Source organism: Polistes dominula, unplaced genomic scaffold (genome assembly GCF_049000335.1).
Source record: "Polistes dominula isolate Pdom_NZ unplaced genomic scaffold, Pdom_raw_medaka contig_32, whole genome shotgun sequence".
NCBI classification, from domain to species: domain Eukaryota; kingdom Metazoa; phylum Arthropoda; class Insecta; order Hymenoptera; family Vespidae; genus Polistes; species Polistes dominula.
This window is the reverse complement of record NW_028300880.1, coordinates 1,697,584-1,722,006: the sequence shown is the minus strand read 5'-3', so window position 1 is coordinate 1,722,006 and position 24,423 is coordinate 1,697,584. Positions and strand designations below refer to the sequence as shown.

Genomic DNA, 24,423 nt, shown 5'->3' with positions numbered 1-24,423 from the left:
ATACCCTGTATCATTGAAAAATCAACCTAAATTAAGATACAATCAAAAATAAAGATACAAATTCAGTATTTTTTGTTTAATGTAAACTCTAATTGATTTTCTTCATATTTTTTTTTTGTTATTAAAATAAATATCTCCAAAAAATTAGCTCGAATATAAATATTGACAAAAAAAAGGGGTTCGATAAAATTCGAGTCAATGAAAGGTTACGGAATCCTTTTTTTAGTTTTTTTTTTTTTTTTTTTTATATTTTAAATAACTCAAAAGTTTAGGTAAACGAAATCAAAATTCTATTCATCGTAGTATCAATGACAAAATTACAGGAATAAAAAATTGCTACACACACGAGAGAGAAAGAGAAAGAGAGAGAAAGAGAGAGGTGATGAAAAGGTTTGATGAAGTGAATTAAATACAGTATTATGCAAACTTATCGATTTTTTTTTTTGTCGGTCACATTTAATACTTCAAACGTTAAGCTACACGAGAAAAAGTAAACCCTTTTGTCGTTCAAAAAAAAAAAAAAACCTACCACCACCACCACTACCACCACCACCATTACTTGAATAAAAATGATCGTATAAGAGTGGCGGAAAAAAGGGGTAGGCAGTAGTTGGTGGGTGGTGGTGGGTAGGTTTTTGTTATTATGTAAACTCATCAATTTTTTTTTTAACTCACTCTTTTCTCTTGGTCATAAATTTTTTTGTTCAACTCGTTCGGGTTACACGCGAAACTACGAGAAGTCTTATAAAGGAAACAACTTAAATAATAATGAAGATAAGATTGGTAAAAGGGTAATTTTACACCCATCCACCCAACCCCATCTTTTAGATCAAATCAACCTGTTCAAGTAGGTAAAAAAAAAAATAAAATAAAATGAAACCCACTAAGATTTTCTACTCAACGTTTATATTAAATTTACGGTTATCTCTTATCGATAAAAAAAACAAAAAATAATTTACACTTCAATTAAACTACTGTTAACAACTTGTTTAAACATTTTGAAATAATTATACTTCATTGCAAAAAAAAAAAAAAAGAAACCAAAGTAAAGGGAAGATATTAAAGTCATAGTATGAAAATTGTTGTTGGTGTGTGTGTATGTGTGTATCTACCAATGAAATGACGTACTTCAAAACTTGTTGCATTGATTTGATTTCACTTCATTTGGTTTGGTTTTGCACGTTTTATCGATGTCTAACAGTAAATTGTTATGTTGAAATTTTTATCAAATGCTTATACACAGATGAATAAACAAACACATATTTACGAACATATTTGAAACATTGAAAAATAATAATAATAATAATAATAATTAAAATATTGATGTGAAAAAAGAAACAAATTATTTTTAAATATCTGTACAAATATATTAATGTGTTATTATTTATAAAATGTATATATTATTTATATAATAAATAAATTTCAAATTATGACGTGTGATTATTAAATGATTACTAATTAAATTCAAATATGATGAACATAATTTGATTGATGACAATGATTTGATTTAATGAAAATTGATTATTTTTAGGCTATTATTAAATTAACTAATTTTACAATGTTTAAAATAAAAATTATTCATATAAATAATTATTGATTTATTAATACATTTTCACATGTACTATAATTAACTGTGAACTATTCTTAAAATAATATTAAAAAAAGTATTAAATAATTTTTGTTAATTTTATCAAAATTAACAAAATCAAATGAACGAGTTCTCAATTAGAAATTTCAAATTAGAAATAGAATTCAATTTAATTTTGATATTTATAAAAAATAAAAATCTAAGAATAACAATAAAATATATTGATTCGTTTAAAAGCTTCAAATATACTCTTTCCCTCTCTCTCTCTCTCTTTCTCTCTAACACTTCCTTCCACTTTCCTCTTTTACTTATATAGGTGAGAAAATCTTCAACAGCTGTGGAAGATACCTGAAACGCATAGACGACGCAGCGTCTTTCGTAAGACCAAACCGCATTCCTGCAAAATCTGCATTCGATATCAAGCCATTGTCTACCGTGAGAATTCTCTGAATATCACGTCGCCCTATTCCCTTTATTATACGACTCAAAAGCAAGAACTGAAAGATAGAATAAAAAAGAAAAGAAAAAAGAAGAGAAATAAAAAAAGAAAATAATTTTTTTAAATAAAGTAGAAAAATAAAACTTAAAAAAAAAAAATAATATAACAAAACCAATGAGAGGTTAGAAGAAAAAGAAGTTGGTCATGGAGTTTTTTTTATGAGGGTTAAATAAAAAATAAACAGATAAAGAAAGACAAAAAGAATTTAAAAAAAAAAATGAAATTAAAAAACAAAACTAAAAAAAAAAAAAAAATAAAAGAAAACCAGTGTAGCAGGTTGGAAGTAAGGAAGATTGGTCATGGAATTGGTATGGGAGTTAGGCAAAAAATACAAAATAAAAAAAGACAAGAAAAAATAAAAAAAAATAAAAATAAAAAAAGGGAACCTGGAGTTGTTTAAAGGAAAGGAGGTTGGTTTATGGGGTTGCTATGAGACTTAAGAAAAAAAAATAAAAAAAGAAAGAAAGACAGAAGAACAAATTCTTTTTAAATAAAACAAAACAAAAAATTACAAAAAAAAAAAAAATAGAAGGATGGGTGTTTGGAAGAAAAGGAGGTTGGTTATGGGGTATTGGGTAAAAAATAAAATAAAAAACGAAAGAAAGAATGAAAGAAGAAGAGATATCGAGAAGCAAGATATTCTCTTTCCTTTTCGTTCGCGTGTTATTCGCGCGGAAACCAATTTCCGACTCTAATTTCAGACGGATTATCTGGTGTAAACGGCACGTTGGCTCCTCACTGGCGTTCCCTTTTATTTCGTGGATCCTACAGCTAGTTAGCCTAACAGCGTCTGGCGAATATCCAGCCCCTTGAATCGAGTACTTCTTCTCTTTCCTGTTTTCTTTTTTTTTTTTGTTTTGTTTTTTTCTTCCTCCTACACCAGCTTCTCTCTTTCCTGCCTATCATCTTTCTCTTTCATTTTTTTATTCATTCTTTCTTTTTTTTTTTTTATTATTTTTTCTTATACATCTTCTATAGTTTCGTTATAATAAACGCGACACTATAAAGATTATTATTATTATTATTATTATTATTTTTGTTATATATTTTGTCGGTGGAATATATTTTTTTAATTTTGTGATTTGGAATATTTGTTTGGCATATAATTTTATATTACATCTGATTTGTTATTTTTATATTTCAGTAATTTAGTAATTTATTTGACTAGTAATGTATTCAGTATCTTAACCTAAAAATTGATTTATCTAGTAATATATTTAGTATCATAATTTAATAATTTATTTATATAGTAATGTATTATTGTTATTAATATCGTAATTTAGTAATTTATTTATCTAGTAATATATTAATTTAATTCAATTAATTTAAAACACTAAATTTATATATATATATATATATATTATAAAATAACTAAATATAATAAAATTGTAATAAAATTAAAAATAACTATATAATAAACTATATTATTAATAATAAATAATAATATTATACTAATATTATAGTAATATATATACTAATACTATAATAATATATTACTAATAATAAATTAATTAACTATTTAATTAAACTATATAATAAAATTAATTTAAAAACACACGATACTAAATAAGACTATTATTAATAAATATTTTATACTAATAATACATTTTTTAACACGACTATCAACAATATTTGTTGTTTTATTTTACTATTCCTTTCTTCCTTCTTTCTATCCTATCATCACACATTTGTTAACATTTTATCATAATCTAGGTTCATACCATTTTCCTTCTTTCTATGGTTCTATTATGGTTAACACGAGACTATTAGACTATTATAGTACTTTGTATGTTTTCACGGTTATATTATACTTGACGATTTCAGTCTATTCTTTCTTTCATTCTTTCCATTCTTTTTATTTCTTTTCTTTTCTTTTTTTCTTTCATGGTTCCGTTGTGGTTGACACGAGACACTATTAGATTATTAAAGTTGTTTATGCGTTGGTTGCATTACACCAGACGATCAGAAATTTTTCTTTTTATGGTTATTATATCTTTGCATTTCCATTACCTTCTTTTATTATTTCATATGTTTTCCTTTATGAATTTATTTTTATCGTAATATTATTTAAATTCACTTTAAATATATATAATAATTTAATAATATATTTTATAATACATATAATAAATATTTTCTAATATAATAAATTAATTTAGATTTAAATATTAGGTGGACCGGAAAGTAACGTCGCTTTCTAACCTTACATTCACACGAATAAATTTCTAACAAATTTATATTTTTAATCAATAATATAATCAACTTTGTTATGAACAACCTTTCTTCATCTAGTATGCAAATTTTTAATATCAAATTGATAAAAATCAATCGGTTTTTGATAAAAATATACAAAATTTGACATATGTAGAAACGACATTATTTTCCGGTCCACCTAATATCATTCCAAATTTTTAACAAAAAACAACAAAAAATTATTTACACAGATGCTGTACTTTTCAAACAAATCAAATATAAGTATTTACTTACATACTGTAATACATACAATACTTGTAAGTATTACAATTCCAAATATAATAAATAAATTAGCTTTAAATATCATTTATATATCATTTTAACTACACAGTAAATTAATTCCAAATTTCTAACAAAAAATAACAAAAAAATGATTAACACCGATGCTGTACTTTTCAAACAAATCAAATATAAGTATTAACCATAAACTATTATCTAACTATTTTCCTATCTATCTATCCACCTATCTTATATTCTCTTTCTTCATTTTAAACATAGAGAGAATCCAGCGAGACATTTCACGCTACGTCGAATCTTATCCTTCTCAAAGAGTAAGAAGATAGTGATGGTGAATAGAAACGTAAGACTGTATGGGTGATGACGAGAGGGTAAAAGATCAGAGGGGTATGGGGATTGGCTGAGGTTCCCCCTTGTGGAATGAATTCTTGCACCTACTATACATATATACCTATCTTCTTCTCTCTTTTTATCTTCTATTTCTTTTTTTTCTTCACTTTCTACTTGCTAGTGTCATTTTCTAATACTTCCTTTCTTTTCTATTATTTTTCTTTCCTCCTTCCTTTCATTCTTTTTAAGATAGATAATACTAATACTACTATTCTACGTATTCTTTCGTATTCTTTGGAATTACAAATTATGCAAGCCCTTCGAACAGTTTTCAAACGATGTGAGAGTAGTGAGAGTAAGTAAGTAAGAGTGAGTGAGTAAGTGAGAGAGAGAGAGAGAGAGAGAGAGAGAGAGAGAAGGTTTCCTCAGAATTACAAATCTCACGTCCAGACATTCACAAATACATACATACATGAACACATTCACAAATATATACATACATGCACACATATACGAATACATACATGTATATATACATATATACATTCTTGATCTATCTGTCTCTGTCTTTTTGTATATGTCTATCTCTGTCTTTGTCTACCTAACTGAACCTGACTATGCTGAAGACAGAAAGGATGAAGTTATAGACTAGGGAGACACTAGTCTGTTGATTTAGGCACCCTCGGACTCCTGGTAGCTTGAGACAAAGCAGTGTCGGATCAGATTTAGGTTCCTTTAGAGTGGACGATGCGTCTAGGATCAATGATAAGACCTCTACCCCAATCATACCTCTCCCAAGTTGCTTTTCTATGGTTTCTGATCGCTAACCGTAAGATTGATTTTTCATTTGAAAAGATTTCTTTTCTTGAGATTTAATATTTAGTTGTTAGTTATCTTGATTAGTATTAGATATGATTGTTTTATTTATTTTTATAAATGTTATTGTTTGAATTTGATCATTTTTTTGTTTGTGAATAGTTTTCAAATGATTTATTAAGAAGTGTCTAATATTATAGTCATCATTATTGATCTTGTTTCATGATTAATTCATTTATTAATCTGTTTATTATTTTAACCTAACATTATATTTCTTGAGAATGTATTTGAAAGCTAATAGAAGAACTTAACAATAAAATGGATACATTAACTCATAAAACTATTGATTAAATAACAAAGAAAATCCTCATAACACAACTAAATCATTTCATTCTAACCTAAAAACAACAAAACTGATTACTTAATGAAGGAACAAAAGAAAGGTAAGTAAAATCAAGATCAATTTTTTCCTCATCTTCTTTAATTAACTATCAACATACATCCAAATCAAAATCAAATAAAACCATTCATAGACATGAATAAGAAAAGGAAAAGTATACCTACACAACTAGACACCTATACACAAGCCTCATAGAAGAAGAAAAGAGAAGAATAAAAATAAGAAAAAATGAAATGAAGGCCAATAGAAAAACTTAACAATAAGATGAATATATGTGCCGCCATTATTCAAGGTGTTAATAAAGGAATCCCATTTCGCATCCATAAATCGTTTTCTTCATACCGAACAATAAAAAAAAGGAGACAAATCTGATGAACCAAGACTAAAATATATATATACACATACATATACATATATATAAGAAGGAAGAAAAGAAAAGGTGATAGGAGTAACAACACCCACCACCAGCATCACAAAAAAAAAGAAGAAAGAAGGAAGAAAGAGGTCTGTAGGTTTAGGGGGTGTAGAGGAGGTTTAGAGGGTGTATAGGGTGTTGGGGGTGGATGAGGTGGAAGAATGCAGGTTGCAAGTACCCTTTCATTGGATGCGACGCGAGCCGACGCTCGAAGAATGCACAATGGAACCTGATTTGGCAGCGATCCTGCTAACGCACATATACACACATATACATATACATATACAGACACATAGGACATATACACAAATAGGAGATTCGCACTTCTATGAAACCATGGGGGTCTCAAAGACGAGAATCCACTCCATACAACAATATGATACCGAGCACCACTTAGCAAAGGGGTAAACACTCGACGCCTTTTATTGCATTTGCGGGAGAACCTGCAGCGTGAATGACGGAGGGAAAATAAAAAGAAAAGAGAATGGAACAGAAAGAGAAAAGAGGATATTTTCTGTGTTGGTAGTAGTATTAGTGGGCTAGTGGGTGTGCCTAAAGGCGATGAAAGGGATACACACACATACACATTGATACATATATGTATAGAATGAAAGAAAAAGATGCTAGAATGTTCACTACGAATGAGTTAAAAAAAAAAAAGAATAAAAGAAAGAAAGGAAAAGAGCATAGGTCGATATCTAGCAACGTCACTTATCTAACGGGTGTCGCATTTCGAAACAACGAGAAAAAAATAATGCATACATCTATCTATGTAAAAATTCAGTGTCACATTGTTGATTTTTGCGATGAACTCTGAAACTACTCAAATGATCTTAATGCAATTTTTTTTCTATTTTGTACGATTTTTTTGCAACTTAAAATACAAGATAATTTGTATCACGTGATTATTTTTTATCGTTAATTAAAAAAGTTTATTATTTAGAGGTTATCTATGTCTCTAGGTTCTGTAATTATTCAACAGATGACGTTGTATTACAATTCAATTATTTCAATTTATTCACACGTGACACGTTGTTTTTTTTTTTTAGATTTACATATGACAAAACTAACCTCACTTTTTACATATTTTTTTCGTGTATTATTATTATTTTGTATGTTTTTATAATTTACTACAAAATTATGTGCTGCTTTGACTTTGTTATTAATACATTGATTAATTATAATACTAAACTATTTAAGAAAAAAAAATACACACACACATACACACAATAAAATTAAATTCTTTAGGGTGATTAATTTTCGAAAATTCGTCCTAAAACACGTAATATTAACGATATACAGGTAAATTTTTTCCAAAAAAAATGGATAAAGGTACTATGAGTATGAAGGAAGGGTGAGGGAAAAGGGTAGGAATGGAATTCAATGTTGAACGGTCTCGTCAATGCTTTTTCGTCCTGCGCTGTTCGTAATTACGAACAGTAGGGAGAAGTGGTAGTACGAGTTGTACGAGTATATTTCAAACCCTTTACCCCGTTCAACCACTACACTACTGGTGGTACACTGGCCACCCCTAAAACCCACCCCTTCCACCATCAAACCCCTTCAACACCACTCTCTTGTTCTATCTCTTGCAAAACCTCCTCCTACTGTTCCTAAATCTTCTCCTCTCCCTCCTCCTATTTTCCTTCATCCCTTTTTACCCCTTACTTCACTCCTACTCTTTTCTACATTCCCAAATGCAGTTCTTTCTTTCTTTCTTTTTTTTTTTCTTTGATTTTGGTTTTTTTATTTTTATTTTTATACGTGTGTGCGTGTCTCAGCATCACGTTTGTGACTATTTCGCATGTTTTACGCCCGTTATTGTTACGAATGCGAGTATTTGAGTATATATGTGCATTTGTTGAGTAAGTGTGTGTGTGTGTGTGTGTGTGTGTGTTTGATTCTGTGTAAGGGTGTGTAAGTGTTTGTGTGTGTGTGTGTAGGAGTGCGAGAATTAAAACGTCGATCGTCGCCGTGCCGTTTTTATTTTCGCACCCGAAAGCTTTACCATTCTCGATCTCGAAACTCGAATTGAAAAGAAGAGGTTTTTTTGTGGAGGAGGGGAGGGAAAAGGCACGCTACAACGAAAGGGATGAGGGTGGGAGTTAGGGAGAAAGGGAGAGTTGGAATAGGAGAAACGGACTGAAACGAGAGTTGGAAAAAGGTGGTGGAAACAAAACAAAACAAAAAAAAATAACCCAAAAAAAGGGCGAACGAAGCGATTTCCGCGACACGGGTGAGGACTTTTGTTAAAGTGGTAATTATTCGAAAGAACTAACTGTACTATGATGACGTTTTGTGTGTAGATTTGTGTATGTGTAAATGTGTATATATGTATGTATTTGTATCAACGTTGCTTGACACGGACTTTTGCTTTGATTTGTTTAGTTCGATTGTTCGATAAAAGTTTAGTTTTATTTTTGGTCATATTATTTAGTTTTTTCAACTTTTACTATGTTTCTTGTTTTGTTTATTAATAGTGGTGTAATTTATAGAAACAAATAAAACATCAATTATTTCTAAATATAAAAGAAATATATTGTTCATTATTTAATTTGTCTAAAATCTTATTGAAAATTATATTATCTATATATATATATACTTAATTTTAATATAATATAAAATATAAAATAATAATAATAATAATAATAATAATAATAATAATAATAATAATAATAATAATAATAATAATAATATTAATAATAATAATATATATATATATATCTTATTTTTTAAATTTAATGTACACCAAGTGTCGGTAAATTTAGTGTTAAAATCACCACAAAATATTCACTTGAAAGTGAATACTTGTTTCCTAAAGAAAAAAAACAAAAACAAAACAATCCCCAAAAAATATATATGGAATAAAAAGTAAGAAACAGACAGACATGTAGAGAAAATAAATATTTCTATGTTTACGCGTACCAGCACACTTTCGAGAATGCAACTATGATGCAAGTGTATGCAAGTGAGTCGTTTCGCATGTTGAAAAATTTTCTTTCTCACGGTAAAGTAAGGTGAATAAAAGAAAAGATAGATAGAAAGACAGACAGACAGACAGACAGACAGATAGATAGATAGATAGATAGATAGATAGATAGATAGATAGATAGATAGATAGATAAATAGATAAAACGAAAGAAAGATGGAAGAATGGTTGGTATAAGAAGTAACGGGGGTGAAATAGGGAATAGGGTGGAGTAGGATGAAGGGTAGGATTCAGAAGTAGAAGAAATCTTGTACTGTTTCTCGAAAGAACTCAAAACTCGTGAGAGAGATACACTTTCCCGTAAGACTTTTTGATAACTTTTAAGAAACGGTTATACAACACAATCGAATGTATATATACTCTTTTGGCAATCGTACCAACCGAATAATCTTCACTTTGCACAGACAAAGTGACCGATGAAACTTTTCTTTCTTAGCTTTTTGACCTATCTCTCCACTTTTCTCTTATTTATTTATTTATTTTTTTTTTTCATTTCTTTGATCGTCATTCGATCTAAATTTTTACTTTCTTCTTTTTATTGTTTAACATTATTTTTTTATTTTTTATTTTACTAACCTCAAAAAGAATACAATAATAAGGGGATTAGTTTTGGCAAAGAATTTGTTTTCTCGCAAATAAATTTAATTTTAAAAAAACTTAACCTAACTTAAAAGAACTTAACCTCAAAATAAAATTATCTTATGAATTATAACATTGAATCGATTACATAATGACACTTCGTTAATTTATATATTATCATTATTTCATTGAGAATTTTACTTTCTTTTATTTTCCATCGACATTTTTCTAAATGGGTGTTTTTTTTTTCTTTTTTTTAATCGTTCAGTTTTCCTTGTCCCGTATCGAGCTTTAGTTTTTTTTTTTTTTTTTTTTTTTTATTTGTTTCGAAAAATCCTACCATTGGCTTCGTAGAAAAAGAAAAAAGAAAAAAAAATTGTTACAAATTTTACGATATAAAATAATAACGAAAAACAATAAGTTTAATATAGCCACGTCCATATTAAAAAAAAAAAAAAAAAGAAATGAAAATAAAAAAACAACAACAATCGTTGATTAGAAATCTCATTCACTTGAACGAATCAAGAGAGAAACTTGATGTATATATATATATATATGGTACGTAGAAAACGATCCGAAAAAATGTCGAGTGTGCTCGTTCGTGACTCTTAATCGCGAGCAACCAATGGCGAAGCGGTCAACGAGAATAGAAAAAAAAGAAAAAAAAAACAGAACAGATAGATAGATAGATAGAAAGAGAGAGAGAGAGAGAGAGAGAGAGAGAGAGAGAGAGAGAGAAAATATACGAGTATGTAGGAGTCGAATTTGAAGAGAAAAAAGTGAGAGAGAGAGAGAGAGAGAGAACAGGGTGGTATATGGACAAAACGAAATGATAGAAACTCGGGGACGCAGTTTCGATGTGCGTTTTACGTCTAACGCGATGCGACGGTTCGTTCGATCACTTGTCAAATCGTAGATCAACGAGAGAGGACGAAGTAATTGCATTTGCATGTAAACTCAATGACACCTTCCCCTTCCCTTTTCTCTTCTTCCTCTCTCACTCTCTTTCTCTCTCATTAAATTGTTCCTCTCACTCATTAAACTGTTCCTCTAACTCACTCTGTCTTTCTAATTCTTTTGACTCATACGTTAACTCATCTTTTCCTTTCTTTCAAAATTATTAAAGTGTTTCTCTAACTCACTCTGTCTTTTCAAATTCTTTAACTCATACATTAACTCATTTTTTCTTTCTCTCCCACTCATTAGACTGCACATCTAACTCATTCTATTTTTTTTAAATTTTCTAACTCATACATTTTAACTCAATCTTCATCTTTCAATAAACTGTTTCTTTAACTAACTCACTCAGTCTTTCTCACTCTCTAACTTATAAATGTCTGTTCATCTAAATCATTTTATCTTTCAAATTCTCTAACTCATAAAATAACTTACCCTTTATATCCATCTTTCTTGCTACAATATTTCCACCATTAAACTCCAACTCAATCCTCTAACTCACTTTCTCCTTTACATTCACTAACTCATACATAAGCTCACCCACAATGTCTACCACTTTCTGTTTTTTACATACTCTCCAACTCACAATTAATTCTATCCCTTACAAACTTTCTCTTTCTCCCTCTCTCTCTCTCTCTCTCTCTCTCTCTCTCTCTCTCTAACTTATAATCATCATTATACTTTGTCTCTTTAATTCATTCTCTTTTTTTTCATTTCTTCTACGCTTATTATCTCTATCATTCATTCTTTCTTTCTCACTAATTATCTCACTTTGTCTCCAACTCATTCAATCTTTTTTTCTAACTTACTTATTCAATTACTTTCTCTACTTTTTTTTTTCAATAACTTTTCACTCATCCAATTACTTAATCACTCAATTACTCAATCTTTCTATCTTTCTTTTTCTAACTTACTCAATCACTAACAAACTCATTCATTCACTAACTCAACTTCTTTCTCTAGTAAACTTATTCATTCACTTACTTATACACTCATTCACTAATTAACTTCATTTCTTTCTCTCTCTAACTTACTCATTCATTTACAATAATTCATTCACCCTCATTCATTCACAATAATTAATTCACACTCATTCATCACTTATTCTCCATTTCTTTCTCAACAATTCTTTCACTCTATCTCATTTACGTACTTAATCAATCAAACACTCAATCTTTCTATCTTTCTTTTTCTAACTTACTCAATCACTAACATACTCATTCATTCACTAACTCAATTTCTTTCTCTCTTTAATTTATTCATTTACTTCTTTTTACACTCATTCATTCACTTAATTTATTTCTTTTTCTTTTAAACTTATTCATTCACTTACTTTCACACTCATTCACTAATTAACTCAATTTCTTTCTCTCCCTAACTTACTCATTCATTCACACTAATTCATCACTTATTCTCTCTTTCTTTCTCATACTTAATCAATCAAAAACTCAATCTTTCTATCTTTCTCTTACTCAATCAATAACACACTAATTCATTCACTAACTCAATTCCTTTCTCTCTTAAACTTACTCATTCATTTGCTCATACACTCATTCACTAATTAACTCAATTTCTTTCTGTTTCTAACTCACTCAATTACTTATATATTCATTCACTAATTAACTCAATTACTTTATTTCTTTTACTAACTAACTGACTGATAAATTCATCAACTTACTTTTTTTAACTCGCTCCAATTATTTTACTCTCTCTTTATCAATCACGTTTTATACTGATAGCATTTTCTACAAACAATCTCTCTCTCTCTCTCTCTCTCTCTCTCTTTCTCTCTCATTCAGTTTCTAACTGGTCGTTTCATACGTTAACACAAAAACATTCGCTTATTGCTATAAAATAGAATTTTTTTCTCCACGAAATTCCGTATACGAGATACACAAAAAAAATAGAAATAGAAGTAGATAATAGAGAAAGAGAGAAAGAAAGAGACAAAAATATAGAAACAGAGAAAAATAGAGAGAAAGAGAGAAAGAGAGAGAGAGAGAGAGAGAGAGAGAGGGAAAGCTGATAAACGTGGAACAAAGCCGCGTAAATTCAATACGAGTTTACGACTCCCTCGACTGACATAACGCCAACGAGATGTAGACCCATCTCTCTCTGGCTCGTTACATCGTTACACAAATGTAAATCGTATTACCCCAACTACTCTGTCTCACTCATTCTCATTCTCATTCTCATTCTCTCATTTCCTTTCTCTCTCTCTCTCTCTCTCTCTCTCTCTCTCTCTCTATTTATTTATTTCTTTAATTCATTTTTTGTTTTCTTTTTTCTCTTTTGACGAACGCAACATTATTTTTCCTTATTATCCAACGCCATTTTTGATGATAACGAACATACGAATGAACGAATGAACGAATAAACGAACGAACGAAAGAACGAAACTCGTGCTTTCGTAAGATTTATCGTCCCGCGAAATTACCTTCGAATAGAAAAATTGAATTTGTCGAGAAATTCGACAGAAAAATTCCAATTTTGTTCGTAAACCCCATTATACATTTTTCTCTCTCTTTCTCTTTCTCTCTCTCTCTCTCTCTCTCTCTCTCTCTCTCTCTCTCTGTCTCTGTCTCTTTATATGTGTCTTTTTCACACGTACAGTTAATCCCAAAAATATTTGGATATTATATTAAAATTGAAACATATTTTCCTTTTTTTTTTATATATATTTCCATTTTGTTTTTATCAATATAAATCATTTATTCAAAAAGAAAAATATATATTTCTCGATACGATTTAACATTTTGTTCGAATATTTCTATGGTTCGTATCTAGAATATTTTTTAACTAATTATTATCAATTTTTAAGAAGAAAATAATTCAAATTGTATGAATATTTAAATTATTATTTTAATTATTTAAATTATTATTCAAATTCATTTATAATATATATTATATATATATATATATACATATTAAAAATAATTTAAATATATTATATTTTAATATAATAATTATATAATAATTAAAATAATTTAAATAAAATAATTATTTTTAATGATTTTTAATATATTTACATATTATATAATTATTTAAATTATTATATTGGTTTTATTTGCAATAGTCATAATTTAATACGCTAACAATAACTATAACAAAATTCATTAAATAATTTTAATTATATAGATGTTTATAAATAAATCTTCATTATCAAGAAAAAATCTCTTATAATACATAAGAAAACTAATTAAAATTTGATAAAAAAATTTTAATCGATTAATAAATCATTGAAATATGATATTAAAAAATGTACACCATCGAAGTATCAAAATATTTTTGTTAATCACTGTACGTACATAGGATACTTTGTTATTCGATACAAAATATATATCTATATCTATATATATATATCTATATATTGAAGTAAATTAAATGCCATTCGCGCAAACAGTATTACGAGGATAGGTACTAGCGGATCATTAATTATGTTATCGAACACCAATTTCGCGTAAGGGAAAACGCAACTAATTATTGGAAAAGGGTCTATTCGATCTCGCGCGGCAACCTTCGCATTATGGCCTTCGTGGAAAATTAGTCACCCTAGTAATTTGTTCAAATTGTCGATGAAATCGAGCCAGTGCTGTGCACCGTGTAAGCTGCTCCTCCTACTCTGACGCATAATTCAAACGAACGTTCTCACACAACATTCATAAACGAACACATATATATATATATATATGATATACTAGTATTATACTATTATTATACAAGTATGGAAAAGCTCATAGTGCATTGGACCACGTGTTTGTTACGTTACGATACCACACAACAGACTTATATTGTCTACTAATACATAAAACTGTACATATTTTAAATATATGTTAGTATATGTAACTATTAATTATTGTATAATTAAGATAAAGTATCGTCGATAACTTTAGGAATAAATTTCTAATAGTTTTAATAAACATTTACCTATACGTCTTTTTGTAATACTATCATCAATTATTCATCCATTGTTTTTATAATTAAATGAATTATTTGTCATTCTGATTTAGTTCGAGATTTTGAATAGTATTTTTGAACACCCTGTATATAACTCGTGTATAATAACTATTCTAATATACAAGTAGAGTGTATTAGAATATTAAAATAATTGTTAAATAATCAAAAGAAATGTGTATTGTTAACTAAAAACACCAAGTATATGATCGGTGCACCATCCTCTTTGAAATTCACCTTCAGACTGACAGGTTGTTCTCTTTGAAAATTCTTGTATTAAATATTGTTTATATGACTTTCCGAACATTGTGCATGTGTGCAACGGTAATAATTATTCTAATAACGAGTATTTAACATTAAAACGTTCTAATTTTAGTATTTTTTGTATTCTAATGTAATTTTTTTATCACACCTGAGCAGTGATTACTTCGAGTGGTAAATTATGCTGTAATATAAGAAGAGTGTATTAGAATATTAAAATAATTGTTAATTAATCGATGGAAATGTGCATTGATATCTAAAAGCTCAAATTATATGATCGGAGTACCGTCCTCCCGTTCTCTTCAAAATTCACCTTCAGACTGACAGGTTGTCCCCTGTCAAAATTCTTTTATTGCATTTTGTCTATATAACTTGCCAAATGTTGTGCATGTGCACAACGGTAAGAATCTAACTAATTAATAGAATTTAAGGTTATGACGCTCGGATTTTAGTGTTTTTCTCATTCTAATTTAATTATTTTATCACACCTGCACAGTTATGACTTAGGATGTAAAATTTCACTGTACTATATATAAAAAGTGCAATAAACTATTAAAAATATTGTTAATCAACCAAAGGAACTGTGTAATTATGTTTAAAAGCACGGAATATATGATCGTAATACCATCCTCTTCAAGATTCACCTTCAGACTGAGACGTTGTCTTCTATCAAAATTCTTTTATTCAATGTTGTTGATAGGACTTTCCGAATGTTTCACATGTGTATCGCAGGAATATTATTTGCAATAAATAAAAATGAAGATTATAACGTTATATTTTTAACATTTGTACACATGCGCAATGCTGCATGTGTAAAAAGAATTTTGATAAAGGACAACGTGCCAGTCTGCAGTTGAATTTTAAACAGAACGGTGCACTGGACATACATTCATTGCTTTTAAACATCAATACGCATTTATTTCGCTTAATTAACAATTTTCTTAATACTCTAATGCACTCAACTTACATCAGAATAATTATTATACACAAATTATATAATTTTAATCATGAAACTACTGAACAAAAATACTTTTATCTTATAAATTGTTAACTTTTTGACTTATGTTTATTAAAACTTTTTTATTTACAATTTAGTACTGTATATATATCATATAAATATAGAATGGTTTTTTGAACACCTTATACATTTAAAATACCTCCGAGTTGTGTAACATCGAACAGATTAAAATCAATCAAATAATTTAACAACATTAATAATAATATATATAAAATTGGTCATATATAATAAATGGTCATAAATCAATTTTCTTTTTTTTTTCCAAACACACGTAAAAAATGTTGACTTTTAATCAACAATTAATCTAACAACATTTATTTTACCAAATTATTCGAATTCATTTAACGAATCTCTATTGTTTCTTTCTCATAACATTATTTCCTTTTATTTCATATATTTATTTTGCAATCTATATATATATATATATATATATATATATATATATATATATATATATATAATCTTAAATTAATTATTATTTTATTATCTAAAAATTTAAAGGAAAACAATCGAATGATTATTTAAAAATTTGTTCTCAAAGTAACCATAAATCATAAAATGGTTTTATCTCATTGAAATTTTTTTTATTAATTATTTTGTTAATGTTAATACCAACAATAATAATAATTAAATAATAAAAGATACATAAATAAAAATGAAACCACAATTTATTACCGTTCGAATAATATTTTCAAATATAAATACAAATATAAATTATTTTCCAATTATAAATTAAAATTCTCGTTAAAATCATTCCAATAATTTACTGACATATTAATATTAATAATAATTATATATATATATATATATTTAGATATTTCTCGTAATAAAATTCAAACCACAATACGTCATTTTAATATTTCAACGATATCGAACAAAAAAACAATAAAAATAAAAATAAATAAATATAAACAATTCGAGAAACAACAATTACCTTAAAATCATTTTAAAATAATTCAGTCAAACAAAAATAAAACAAAATTATCATTTTATCTTTCACAGTATATTATTTTATTTTTAACCATGGTTGTGTGTATATGTGTGTTACTCTTCCTGCAACGATCCCATGGTATTTTCTCGATAAATTTGTTTTAGTTTTTTTTTTTTTATTCTTTTCCAACGAAAACGTGTCTAATGTTCCGAAACGTTAACGTGCAGCAGCAACTCAACCACGTGTTATGGCACTTGGGTTAAAGATGATCTTACGAGACTAAGGGGAGATGGGAGGGGGGGGGATGGTAAAGTGAAGGGTTGTAAGGTCTAAAAAAAAAAAAAGGAAAAAATTTTCTACCAAAAGATATCCCAGAAATCCGTGCAATGTTAAATTCTCTAACCTAAAAGAAACGATTCGTAAAAATGGTACTTACTCAGACTGAATCCGGAATCCTTCACGTGGATGACCACCATTGGCATCAGTACCATAACGATGAGGTTTACGATGTGGAACACCATTCCTGGTCCATGAGCTACGATATCCTGTTACATAAAATATAGAAGAAATACAAGTTACGATAGGATGAAGTTGAATGACAAGTTAAATGTTTCTCGATTGTATGTTTTATTGGGGTTTCTGAAAATTCAGTTAGTTTTTTTTTTTTTTTTTTTTTTTTAAGACTCATCGAGAATCTCTTAGGTAAAATAATTGAATGGTTATTTTAAATTTCAATTTGAATCCCCACAAAATATAATAAAAAGAAAGTATTAGGTTAGCAAGCAAATGGTTTGCAGATTTTGTCGATAGGTGGACATTTAAAATCAGCAATGACTTAATTACCAACTTAATCAATTATAATAAATACAAGATAATAAATAAATTGAAAATACTAAAAATGAGGTAATAAATTAATTAAAAATAATCAATAAAAGAAATCTCTCTCTTAATTAGTTTATATAAATAAATATTTATTTAATATTAATTAAAACGTGCTTCATTTATTTTAATTTTACAAACACAAATAAAATATTAATATTTAATAATAATATAAATGTTAAATTAAATAATTTTTTAATAACAGTAATATTAATATATTTTAAATATTTTAAATATAAAAATGAAGTGTTGTGTCTGGATTTTGTTAAAGTTGCATCAGGGTTACGTCAGGTTTGCGTCAGAATTTTTTTAAGGGTTTTGTCAAAGTTTGTTTAAAAATTTTATTAAGGTTTTTTTTTATTTATTATTATTTTTGTATTAATTATTATATTATTTGTCATTTATTATATAATTAATGTATTAGAAACATTAATTATTACCTAATGGTTAAATTTAATTAAATATTATATATTTACATTTATATTTTTAGTAAGTAATAAAAATTAATATAAATAATAAATTAAATATAAATAGTTTTTTTCAATCTACGATCACATACGCGTATGTTTAATTATTATTAATAATTATTTAAAGAATTGTATACGTGATATGAAAATATATTGAAATTTTGTACCATTGCAAAATATTCTTTTCACGTGAAACGTTTACGAAAGAGACTTACGTGAGTTGTTTACGCGAATGATTAGTATAAACGTACGAATGGTTTTCTTTTCTCTTTTTTTTTTCTGTCAGTGTTAGAAGTTCGAGTATAAACTAAACGAATCTTATCTCATAGGTAAAAAACGAAAGAAGCAACGAAAACAAATTGGGAATACACTTGGAATACAATGTTTAAACGTTTTGTTGACATTTCCGAGGTCATACGAGTTTTTAAAACGAAAAAGTAATGTTAAACTAAAATTATAAACTTTGTTTTGTTTTGTTTTGTTTTGTATGTGCATACAGTTACTAACAAAAATATATATACAGTACAGTAAGACTAAATTATTTGTATTATAATTGTATTTTTTAATTGAATGCAAGAGGTGTGTCTTGAAATTTATTTAAAAAAAAATTATGGAAGCATATTTTATTAGTGAAAATTATTATAAAATATTTCAAATTATATTATTATATTTTTTACATTTATTATTTTTATAATATATTATAATTATTAATAAGAATATATTAATAATATAATAATTATATTATATATTATATATTATTTAATTTATTATATAATAATTATATTATATTTCGTTAATTAATTATTTGTAAGAAATTAAATTATAATTTATTATTAAATTATTAAATATCAAATCTAATTGACAAAAATACTTACTCGTAGAAATTTTAATAAATATATTAATGATTTATTTATATTACTTAATTATTTATTTTTATTTTTTTTTTCATTTAAAATAATGATTCCCTTTCGGGATACATGGGACCCACACTTACTTAATTATTTATTATTAATGTTATTTGCAATTTGATTTGTAAAATTTATAATTAAAATTATTATTTAATAAAATATATTTATAATTATTTAATAATTTATTAAGATTATTATAAATAAAATTATTAATTAAGTTAAGTATAGTCAGTAAACTTTAAGGTACGAATTTATGAAAGTCAAATATTTTAATACGTTATTATATATAAAAGTAATTTTGAAAAATAAATTAATAAAATTTATTTTACATCAATTTGTTTTAAATATATAAAAATATATTATTTTTCTTTTAAATTTATTTTTAAAAATATTCAATATTTAATATTGTAAATGTCTTGATAAATTAATAAATAAAATTTGATTATTGTTAGAACATATTATAATATATTATATAATTCTAAATATTATTATAAATAATATTATTATAAATATTGTTATAAATATTTTCTAAAAATTTTGTTACTTCCTTTTGTTCGAACTTTTCTATATTTTTTAACGTTTATTATTACAAAAAGGGATTATCTTTTTAACGTGTTCGTTTCATCGTAAGATTAACTTCTTCTTCTTCTTCTTCTTCTTCTTCTTCTCGAAAAAAAAGAAAAAAATACTACGTTTCTTATTTTCTTTCATAACAGAATAAAAGAGAAAAATATACCTTTAAGTCGTAATCGATTCTCGATCATATCTTTTTCGATCATTTTTTCAATGTATCTTTCGCTATCTTTGTAGAAAATTTATTTTACATAGAATATCTCTTATATTTATCTTTCTTTCTTTCTTTCTTTCTTTCTTTCTTTCTTTCCAAGTCCAAGTAAAAGAAAATTCTTCGAATAAAATTGAATATTTTTCTTCGTCTCCTTTTAAATTTATAATTCTGCGTAATTTACGTTCCAATTTTTTTTTTCTTATTTTCTACAGTACGATTAACTTTTTCTTAAAAAAAAAAAAAAAAAAAAAAAAAAGTGAAACAATTTTTCATGTTTTCCCACAAGTTTCATTTTTTTTAATTTAAAATATTTTTAAAATGAACTTGAAATAACCATATAAAAAAAAAAAGAAAAATAAATAACAAATAATTTCCAACGAAACAATTCAAAACAAAAAACAATACAACTTTGTAATTTATTTAACAAATTTATCTAATTTAATTTGTTGTTTATTAGAAATTAATTTATTTCAATTTGTTATTTATTAGAAATTAATTTATTTTAATTTGTTATTTATTTAACAATATAATTTACCTTAGTTTGTTATTTATTAGAAATTAATTTATTATAATTTATTATTTATTAAAAATATAATTTACCTTAGTTTGTTATTTATTAGAAATTAATTTATTATAATTTATTATTTATTAAAAATATAATTTACCTTAGTTTGTTATTTATTAGAAATTAATTTATTATAATTTATTATTTATTAAAAATATAATTTATCAACAAATTAAACCAAAAATATTCCCCACAAACAAACAAACAAACAAACAAACAACACACTGCAATACTCAATTCAACAAAAAAAAAAAAAAATTAATACAAACAAATTAAAAAAAAAAAAAAAAAACTGAACTCACATAAAAGCAAATTGTTTATCAGATAATTTATGTTTCAATAATGAAATTATTCAATTCCACTTGTATCTATCGTCAAAACAACAATAAACAACAACGAAATAAAAAGAAAACAAAAAACAACAAAAAGAGGAGTGAGAGGTGAAAGAAGGTGCGCATTCGAGGGTTGTAGGGTGAGGAGTTAGGGTGAAGGGTAACATAGAGGGGGAGAAGGGGGGAAGAAGAACGGGGGGGGGGGGAAAGGTTTGTGCCTGTTAAATATCAAATATTTATGAACCACTTGACCCAATTACGCGACACAAAAGAATACCCATGAATTTCGAGTAAAGTCCGGCAAATTGCACGGTTGAAACATTTATGCTCGCTTGCGCACACACTGCAAAACGCATATGCGCTACTGCATACCTTTAACTCTGCACGTAAACTAAAATAGATAGGAATTAGAGCGAAAAAAAAAATCAAGAAAAAAAAAATAGAAAGAGGGAGAGAGAGAGAGAGAGAGGAAAAAAGAAAGATGATGAAAATAAAGGGATTACTACAAAAGGGAAATGAGAGAATAGTATAATTACCGAGAAACTTTTTCATCGTTGCTACGAACGATTAGGTGATGGTGAAAAGAAACAAAAAAAGATTTGAAAAAGAATTGAAATTTATCAGAACGTAATACTACTACTACTACTGCTACTACTACTATTACTACTACTTGTAATCGTTGAGATAATTTTAAAAAGAATCTTAATCAGAGGTTTTATATTTATACGATTTTTTTTCTTTTCATTGTAATTTTTTGTTGTCTTTTTTTTGTGAATTTATTTAAATGCAATATTTAATTTGCAATAAATTAATGAATAATTGAAATGATTAGAATATTTTATTAACTTGTGATTTAATTGAAAAAAAAAGTGTATTCATAATTTAAATATACTGTGCAACAAATCTAATTTGATTTTTGTTATTTTAATTCTGATATAAAAAATGTACTTCGAACATGTTACTAATTGAAACAAATATTTTAACACAAATGTGATTTATATTATTTAAGAACATTCATTTTATTTTATAATATATTTATTATTCGATTAAATATAAAAATATTTATAAAAAAAAAACCATATTACCTTAAAAATTATATTCCTTATAAATTTATAACATTGATATATACATTAACAATTTCTTAACAATATAATCTAATATAAAGTATTAATAATAAATAAATATAGAATAAAAATAAATAATATTTTTCATTTATATAACGTAACATAATAAAATGAAATAATTAAAAGAATAATTCAAATCAACCATCAAATAAATATTCTAAATAAATACAATTATTAATGAAATGAATATTAATAGTATTAAAATACATAATATATATATAGACATATAACCATAACTAATTAGTTTATATTAAATTAGTTTAATTTTTGTAAAAGATACGTTTGATCAGAATAAATGAAGACTAATGTCGACATATGATATCAACGTTCTCTCTCTCTCCCTCTCTCTCACACATTCCCTTTTTCGCATCACGTTTTATATCAAAACAAATATCTTTACAAATACACCCTCACATCCTGAAAAATCACTCATACATATTTACACGTATACATATACAATATACACATTTATACGTTAACTTATATACATGCTTCTTAAACGTACACGTACACGTACATATAAGCACACCTACATACATATACATAAGTCATGTACATATAAACATATCTATATACATATACGTAAGTACACGTATATATACATGCTTCTTATACGTACAAATACATATATATGCACATGTAGATACAGGCACGTGCTGCACGTAAACACAAGCATATATATTAAATATAAGAATATAGGTGTATGTATAGTTATATGTGTAACACATATGATAAAAATCAGTGTCCATGGTTTTAAAATTCACGGTATTCGGAAATGCTATGTTTCAGTTACGGACGTGAGCGCATACATGAATAATATTATCAATCCGACGCGAGGAAAATTTATCGTGCTAATTTTTCAGAATGCGGTGCGACGCGGGTAATAGATGTAATAAATTGTACAGGTGTCCGGTTTAAACGGAACGCTATAATTTCGCAGAAATGTAAGCGCAATCACGTACATGTTCGACTATATCGACATCCAGCGCCCCTACCTTTCCTTCCCACCCACTAACCTCAATGGCGACGTACTATTATAACCTAGAAAAAAAAAACTTTACAATCGTATTCTTTTCTATTTTATTTTTTTACTTTAACAAATCAGTGACATCAGAGTTTATTTCTTTGCAATTATTTATCGTACGAACTAATTTCAATACAAATTTACACGCACTCGTTTTGCATTCATTAGTTTTCTAATGAATTCTTCCATTGTTTTCCACCATTTTGTCGAGATATTAAATTGTAATCAAAAAATTGAGAGTATATATTTTATTATTTAATATATAATATTATTAATATATATATATATATATATATAAAAGGAAAAGTTAAGCTTAAAAATGAATAGTAGTACAGGACCGTCCCCATCTAAAATTTCACCCCGTGTTTTTAACGTGCATACACGAATACGCATAAAATGTTCTTATAAACGTGCCAATTATTTATTTTAACGTTAAAAGAAACGTTTATTCTGTTTAAAACTTTATGACATCATTAAAACGACGATAAGGAAAAGGAAAGAAATGAATGAAAGTGGAAAAAAAAAAGAATAAAAAAAAGTTAAAATAAAAGAATATTATTTCACTCTCGTTAAAGCTTATGCTTCGAACATTAAATGGCACGTGACCAATCCTATGCTCTTTGATCGTCTAGATTGAATTGATAACAATAACTGTGTATCGTGACTTTAACCTGTACGTAGACACACACACACACACAAATATTATTCTATCTTTACGCATGAACGTGTGTTGTTTTGGTGTTGGTCGTCATCATAGTCTTATCGTTGAGTGTGTGTATGTGTGTATGTGTTAAAACGATCAGATATTAGAAGTCAAAGTCTGTTTGGTTGAAATGGAAAAGCAAAAAAAGGACAGACAAAAATATTGTAAAAGAGAGAGAGAGAAAAAAAGAAAGTGAAAAGAAGAAGTAGAAGAAGAAAAATAAGGATAAAAATAGAAAAATAGGTTGGACATGCATTATTTATACACGCTTAGTTTAACATTCATCGTGTTTAATTATTCATGGTGCGTTTCGTATATTATAGTCGAAAGTTTCGCATTTTAATATAGCATTTTAGTGTGTCTCGAGTAATTTTCTTTTTTAATTGCCTTTAGTGTTCTTTGTTTAAAAA

The 24,423-nt window shown here is 26.7% G+C and overlaps 1 protein-coding gene across 3 annotated transcripts in view; it reads right to left on the bottom strand.

Annotated features, from left to right (window-relative positions):
• The window catches only part of mdy (diacylglycerol O-acyltransferase), a 171,621-nt gene that overhangs the window by 75,982 nt on the left and 71,216 nt on the right, over positions 1 to 24,423 (bottom strand). For all 3 annotated transcript variants that reach the window (XM_015321627.2, XM_015321625.2, XM_015321626.2), the window contains one exon: positions 17,661 to 17,769. In XM_015321627.2, the coding sequence (XP_015177113.1) occupies positions 17,661 to 17,769 (109 nt within the window). The remainder of the gene's footprint in view (positions 1 to 17,660; positions 17,770 to 24,423) is intronic.